This window comes from Nicotiana tabacum, chromosome 20 (genome assembly GCF_000715075.1).
Source record: "Nicotiana tabacum cultivar K326 chromosome 20, ASM71507v2, whole genome shotgun sequence".
Lineage (NCBI taxonomy): Eukaryota > Viridiplantae > Streptophyta > Magnoliopsida > Solanales > Solanaceae > Nicotiana > Nicotiana tabacum.
The window spans coordinates 13,765,437-13,773,545 of record NC_134099.1 but is presented as its reverse complement, the minus strand read 5'-3'; the positions used below and the strand labels follow the sequence as shown (position 1 = coordinate 13,773,545).

General features: G+C 39.3%; 1 protein-coding gene across 1 annotated transcript; it reads right to left on the bottom strand.

Annotated features, from left to right (window-relative positions):
- Positions 1-3,176: 3,176 nt before the first annotated feature.
- Positions 3,177-4,079, bottom strand: LOC107785526 (F-box/FBD/LRR-repeat protein At1g13570-like). The gene has a single exon (XM_075240046.1). The coding sequence runs from the start codon at positions 4,077-4,079 to the stop codon at positions 3,177-3,179; it is 903 nt and encodes a 300-aa protein (XP_075096147.1).
- Between the last annotated feature and the right edge of the window lie 4,030 nt (positions 4,080-8,109).

Below are 8,109 nucleotides of genomic sequence, written 5' to 3'. Positions count from 1 at the left end.
TGTTTCTTGTAATTGCTACTTTTCTTTATTTGCGGCGCTCGTACTTGTTACAGCGTTGACACTTTTAGCCATCTGCTGATCCCCACGAATTTGGCTAATTCCCTATGGTGATGGGAATTTAATAACCTGATGTAGAGTTGATGGGACAGCATCCATATCGTGTATCCATGGTCTCCCTATGATCATATTGTAGGCCATTTCCATATCAACTACCTGAAATTTAGTATCCTTCACAACACCCATAGCAAAAGTCGTTAGAAATACCTCACCTTTTGTTACTACACTTGAATTGTCGAAGCCTGACAAGGTGTGCGTCTTGGGTATCATTTTGTCTTCAGCTTGCATTTCCCGTAGTACCCTTAGTAATATAATATTTACAGAACTCCCTGGATCAATCAAAACTAGTTTTACATTAGTATCATGTACAAGTAAAGATATTACCAGTGCGTCATTATGTGGAGTTGTCACCCTTTCAGTATCTGCGTCATCGAACGAAATATTTTCATTTTCAAGGACCTGCCGCACCCGTTTCCCGTATGTAATCGTTACCTTAGAAACCTTGTTGGAGGCTGTGTAGGTTATGCTGTGAATATCTTCTCCCCCGCTTATGACATTCACTGTCCTCTTGGGTGAAGGAGGTTGTGGTGGCTCTTGTCTGTTTTTCATATAAGCTTGTTTTTCTTTCTCACTAAATAACTCAGTGAGGTATCCTTGCTTCAATAAATGATCCACTTCACTCTGCAGGAATCTACATTCTGAAGTTTTGTGCTCGTGATCGTTGTGAAATTCGCACCAATGATCCGGATTGCGTCTACTTGGATTGGACCGCATCTATTTTGGCCACCGTACCTTATCTCCCATGCTTCTTAAAACAGCTACGAGCTCGGAGGTAGAGACATTAAAATTATATCTGCCGAATCGTGCCTTTAAACTCCTGTCATCATCTCGTGATTCTTGTCTGTTCCGATCATTCCTGAACTTTGAAGAAGAGCCAGAATCCCGATTCCTCGATTTTTGATCATATTGCTGGCTATCTTGTTTCGACCGTGGGTCTTTTCCTGCAGGTCCCATATATGGATCGTACCTGTTTTTACCTGATCTTTTTTCGGTTTCTGACCTTCGGGTACCGCCCCTTTCTTCATGATGAAGCTTAGGTACGGTATTTTCTTCAATTCGCAGCTTCGTGCTGTACCTATTGTAAACATCATTTCATGTGGTTGCAGGAAATTCTCGAAGGCTTTCTTTGAGTCGTCTCGTGGCTTCAGAACTTTTGTCATTTAAATTACTTGCAAAGGCTATAGTAGCCCAATTGTCAGGCACACGAGGTAGAGTCATTCTTTCACGCTGGAATCTATCAACAAAGTTTCTAAGCAGCTCCGAATCCCCTTGTTTGATTTTGAAAATATCTTCCATTCTTTTCTCAACCTTTTGTGCTCCCGAATGTTGTTTAATAAAAGAATCTGCAAGCTCAGCAAAAAAATTAATATAATTTTCAGATAAAAGAGAATATCAGGTTAATGCACCCTTGGTGAGTGTTTCTCCAAATTTCTTGACCAATACTGATTCAATTTCTTGTTTGGTCAAGTCGTTACCTTTTACGCCTGTTGTAAATGCAGTCACGTGGTCACGTGGGTCTGTAGTGCCATCATATTTTGGGATGTCAGGCATTTTGAACTTTTTCGGAATTGGAAGGGGAGCAGCACTAGGCTTCCATGGTTGTTGTGAGTATTTGTCCATGTTTACTCCTTTTATTATAGGCGGAACTCCAGGGATTTGTTCAATACGCTCATTTTGTTCTTTAAGCTGTTTCTGCAAGGTTAGTACTAAATTTTGCAAATACGGATTATTTAAATTACCTGGACCCCCTTCCTGTGGTTCACTGGGGGTTGCTCCGTTTCCAGAATTATCAAGACCAGAACGGGGATTCTCCAATGTATTATTATTAGGAGTTGGTGTGGGTGGCGCAGCAGGCAATCGACTAACAAGTGCCTGAAGAGCTTTGCCGACCTGTGCATCAATTAGCTTTTGCAAAGCTTCAGTTGTAACTCCTTCAAAATGTTCAGATTGCTCTTGTTGATCAGCACGGGATTCAGTAACAGGAGTGCCTTCACGAGATTGACGTGGTGAATTTAAAGGAGAGGGAACCACGTCATCTTGATTTTGATGTATTTGATTCTCATGGTTTCCCAATGTGTTATTACTGTTGTTGTTGGTGTTGTTGTTTGACATGGTGACGATAAACAATACAGATAAGATATAGTTTAAAAGAAAAGATTATCAGATTTCCGGTAACGGAACCAATTTGTTTAACCAAAAATCTGAGTCTTTGGTCAAAGCTAAAAAGAAATTTGGGTTACTGATAATCAGGAGATAAAAATAAAATACTTTTGAGAATGATGGTAAAAAAGCGAATAGATGTGTATTTCAATAAATTCTCAATAGTATTCTGTGTCCTTACAAATGATGATACTTCTTCCTTTTATAGATAATTCTAGGTAAAGGAATGAAGCCTCAGCTTTAATGATATAATTATGAGTAATAAATGACATTAAATAAGCCGTTATACAATCATTCCTATTAAATACCAATTTTGTAACGTATCAAGTATTTAATAATGAATTTGGACTCCTTTCTGTCATCAGATCTTTGTCTTCAATGCCTTCTAATCCGTTGGCTGTAAATAATTTAAATTGGTACGAGACTCGTATCTATACGTCGTCTCGTGCCTATTTAAATTCTTCTTCCCGTGGCTGTCTCCATCCGTGCCTCCTAGTCAATTGTTGCGCTTTGACCATTTAATTAATCCACGTGTCATGCCACATCATCTTTAATATAAACTCAGTTTTTTCCCAATACACATAGTATAGGAGGGAACTGGTGTTTTAGCTAGGAGCTGAAAGAACAATATGTTTATAAACATTTTAATCAGAATAAATTAAAAAAAAGTTCTTAGAACCCCTATATTGAGCCTTGGCGTAACTGTTAAAGTTGTTGCCATGTGACTAGGAGGTCACGGGTTCAAGCCGTGGAAACAGCCTCTTGCAGAAATACCGGGTAAGGTAGATCCTTGTGGTCCGGCCCTTCCTGGACCCCGCGCATAGCGGGAACTTAGTGCACCAGGCTGGCCTTAGAACCCCTATATTATCAGTTGAGAAAGATAAACTGTAACAGCAATTTCAGGTACTAACCTTCAGACACATGCCATTTACACGAATTGTTTTGACTTTAGGCAAGCTACCCACAAACTTAACCAAATCAGAATTCGGATTGCCTATTACAACTCTCTCCAGCATAACAGAAACTTCATTCAAGTTAGGAGCGTTTTCTAAGGAGATTGATTTGAACTTATCATAGGCCTTTATGCGCAACTTCTTGAGTTTAGATCCACTGATATTAAAATGACGAATACCAGAACACCAATACAACTCTAGCGCCCGAAGAACAGGGCAGCTGCAGAGGAAACTTTCAAGACAATTGCTTCCAAAGTGAACCCGAGAAAGTAGTACTTTGTAGAGATTTAGGAAGCCTTTAAACTCTGGCGGAGGAGGCGAAATATGAATATTGAGGAGCTTCAAGTATGTCAAGTGCAGACAAGAAAAGAAATAAGGAGGTAACTTATGATGCACAATACTCGTCATGTATTTTAAGCTTATTGTCTTGATATTCTTCCGAGATAAGTACAATATCCATTTGTTCACATCAGGAACGCTCGTTGTAGTGAAATTAGGAATGCATACTTTAAATTTCTCTATTCGCCCAGGATGAAGCATAAGAGACTTGGAGATAATTTCTTCAAGATGGTATTTTAACTCATATTCAGAAAATTCAGGAGCACACTTCTTGTTGGCGAAGTCAACAAGTTCTTTGCAGAATTGGTCATCAAACACTAATTGCGGAATGGTTGAGTAGTTTAATCTCCACTTCTTTGAAAGAATACTCGTTCTTATAGCATCACGTATAGGCATTTTTCCTAGAATGCAATCTATTACATTGCCCGGCAAGTCACTGATTATATCATCATCATCAATTGATTCCTGGCTTGTGTCTGATTGTTTTATTTTGCTACGGTGTGGAGACATTCTTCCTAAGAATAAGAATCAGATAGACCAAATTAATCATCTCTATTTTTCCCTATGAAAAAAAAATAAAAGAAAAGAAACAGGGGGCAAAATACCGCAATGAAACAGCATGATCAACATAATCACTACATAAATAAGGTATTCGAAAGGAAAAGAAATTATTACAAAAAGAAAAACATGAAGCACTTGAAGCTTACCCTGGCCTAAGATTATTGATGATGATGAAATTATTTTTATTAACGGGATTCAAAATATTAAGAAGTAAACACAAGAAGATTATTGGATGAATTTTTTGTCGGGAATAAACCCCCTACAAAAATAATATTCACGGTAATAAAAGCGGAATAATAACCTCCACTTCCAACCAAGAGGGGTTGCTCTGATGGTAAGCAACCTCCACTTCCAACCAAGAGGTTGTGAGTTCGAGTCTCCCCAAAGAGCAAGGTGGGAAGTTCTTGGAGGGAAGGATGCCGGGGGTCTATTTGGAAACAGCCTCTCTACCTCACGGTAGGGGTAAGGTCTGCGTACACACTACCCTCCCCAGACCCCACTAAGTGGGATTATACTGGGTTGTTGTTGTAATAATAACGTAGCACCGATATACGGTAATTAACAAGAATAAAAAAAGTTACAACGACACCAAGATTTTTACGTGGAAAACCCTTTTGAATAAGGGGAAAAATCACGGCCCTGAAGAGAGCAACTGATATCACTATAGCAAAGAATTTTATACTTTGTAGGTCCGAGTAAAATACTCAAAAGACCACTACAACACTCAAAAGAAATAACTCTCTTTTGATATTCCCACCTCACTACAATATCACTCACTCTCTATTTTTTTCACAGACTATTTTCTTATACCCTGTCTGTGAAACCTCACTCTTTCTTTCTATCTCCCGGATATATTTTTCCTCTGAGATTGGTGTGTCAAAATAAGAACTGAAGCTTTCATTTTATAGGCAGAGTCTCGCCTACTACATTTGACATTTTCTTCTGCAAGCGTGCCGATTTTGACACAAACAACAAAAAAAACATGGGCTGCTAATCAAGGAAGAAATTTTCTTCCTTGATTTATGGGATGGACCCCACAAACCTCCCCTTCCAGTCTCATTCACCTGAAGGAGGTAACACCAGAGGTTCTAGTTTGAGTGTATGCCGACAAGTTCTTTGCATAGCTCAAACCTGTCTCTTGGTACCACTTTGATCAGCATATCCGAAAGATTCTCACTTGTATGAATCTTCTTTACCTACATAGACCCATCCTCTATCCTTTCTCAAATCCAATGATACCTCACGTCGATATGCTTCGTCCTTGCATGATACATGGTGTTTTTGCTCAGGTCTATTGCACTTTGACTGTCACAATAGACGACATACTCCTTCTGATGCAATCCAAGCTCTTGAAGGAACCGTTTGAGCCATACCATCTCTTTGCCAGCTTCAGTAGTGACAATATACTCTGCTTCAGTTATACAGAGTGTGACACACTTCTACAACTTCGACTGCCATGATATAGCTCCCCCTGAAAATGTAAACAACAATCCAGTAGTAGATTTTCTATTATCAATGTCACCTGCCATATCAGTATTTGTATAGCCCTTCAAGATTGAATGCGATACTCCAAAGCACAGAAAATCTCCTGTGGTGCCTCTTAGGTACCTGAGTATCCACTTGACTGCTTCCCAATGTTCCTTTCCAGGATTTTCAAGAAACCTGCTAACAACACCAACTCCGTGAGCAATATCAGGTCTAGTACATACCATTGCATACATCAAGCTTCCGACTGTTGAAGAATAAGGAACTCTAGCTATGTTTCCTTTCTCCTCCTCTGTTGTAGGACACATCTTTTTGCTCAACTTTAGATGACTAGCAAGAGGTGTGCTGATTGGCTTAGCATTCTTCATGTTGAATCGTTCTAGTACACGTTCAATATACTTCTCCTGAAATAGCCACAACTTTCTACTTGTTCTCTCTCGAACTATCTTCATCCCTAGAATTTGTTGTGCTGGGCCCAAGTCCTTCATATCAAATGAGTTGGACAAATCTCTCTTCAGTTTTGCGATCAGCCCCTTGTCTTTTCCTACAATTAACATGTCATCCACATACAACAACAATATAATAAAGTTATTCTCAGAAAATCTTTTGAAGTATACACATGGATCAGAATAGGTCTTTAGGTATGTTTGACTTGATGAGTCAAACTTCATGTACCACTACCTTGGTGCCTGCTTCAATCCATAAAGACTCTTATTCAATTTGCACAACATGTGTTTCTTTCCAGCTACTTCAAATCCTTCTAGCGGCTCCATATAAATCTCCTCTTCCAAATCTCCATGAAAAAATGCAATTTTCACATCCAACTGCTCCACTTCAAGATCTAGGCTAGTTGCTAAGCTCAAAATTGTTCGAATAGAAGTCATTTTGACAACATGTGAGAAAATTTCGTTAAAATCAATACCTTTCTTCTGTTCGAAGCCTTAAACCACCAATCGAGCCTTGTATCTGATCAGCTTGTCATTTCCATCTTTCTTGAGTTTAAAGACCCATTTACATTTAAGTGGTCTTTTACCCTTTGGAAGTTCAACCAGCTTGTATGTACCATTTTTTTTGTAGAGATTCCATCTCTTCTTGCATGACTTTCATCCACTAGTTCTTTTCTGGATGGGACAACACCTCCTTAAGACTTTCTGGCTCCCCTTCATCACTAATGAGGACACACTCTGTGGAAGGGTACCTGCATGACTCTACCCTTGGCCTCTCTGATCTCCTCAGAGGTTGAGGTTGTTCTTTTTCCTGAATAGGGTGCTCCATTTCCTTGATACCTTCATCAAGTTGCTCCTCCTGCTCAATAACCTCACCAGGTTGCTCCCCCTGCTCGACAACCCCGTCGGTCGTATTTTCTGCACTTGTGGGATTTTTAGAAGTAGAAGGAATAGAAACAAGGTTAGGTACCATTCTTCACCTTTTCTGACATATCAGCAGCATTTCCAACTTCACTTTCTCGAAAGACTACATCTCTGCTTCTGATGACCTTCTTCTTTACACGATCCTATAATCTGTACCTGAATTCTTCATCTCCATATATGATAAATATGCAGGGAACAGATTTATCATCCAACTTTGTTCTCTACTCTTTTGGTACATGTGCAAAAGCTCTGCAACTGAACACCTTCAAATGCGAGTAGGATACCTCCTTGTTTGTCCAAACTCTCTCTGGGATGTCAAACGCCAACGGAACTGATGGACTCCTATTGATTAGGTAACAGGCCGTCTGAACTGCTTCACCCCAGAATGACTTAGGCAGTTTAGCCATTCTGAGCATGCTTCTCACTTTCTCCACAATGGTGCAGTTCATTCTCTCGACTATGCTATTGTGTTGTATGGTTCCAGGAACTCTCTTTTTATGTCTGATCCCATGACTTGAACAGTACTCTTCAAGTTCCCTTGAAGTGTACTCACCTCCATTGTCACTTCAGAGACGATTTAGCTTTCGACTCGTCTCCCTTTCTACTAGAGCATGAAACTTTTGGAAAACTTGAAACATCTGATCTTTGGTTTTCAAAATATAAACCCATAATTTTCGTGAAGCATTATCAATAAAAGTAACAAAATATTTGTTACCACCCATTGATTCAATTTTCATTGGGCCACAAACATCAGAATATACTAAATCAAGTATATTCAATTTTCTTTCAGACGATGTCTGAAATGAGACTCAATGTTGCTTACCAAATAAACAGTAGTCACAAGGTTTTACCGTTGTACCTTTAGCATAAGAAATGAATGATTTCTTGGCAAGAATCTGCAACTCTTTTTCGCTCATATGACCCATTCTTTTGTGCCACAAATCTGTAGAAATATCATCTTGTGCCCCATTCAATTCACCTTGGCATATTTCTGCATTTTTCCTGTACAACGTGCCACGAGCAACTCCCTTTGCAATCACCAATGATCCCTTAGTGAGTCTCCACTTTTTATTTGCAAAATAGTTCTCGTATCCATCTCGGTCTAAAGCAATTCCCAAGATCAA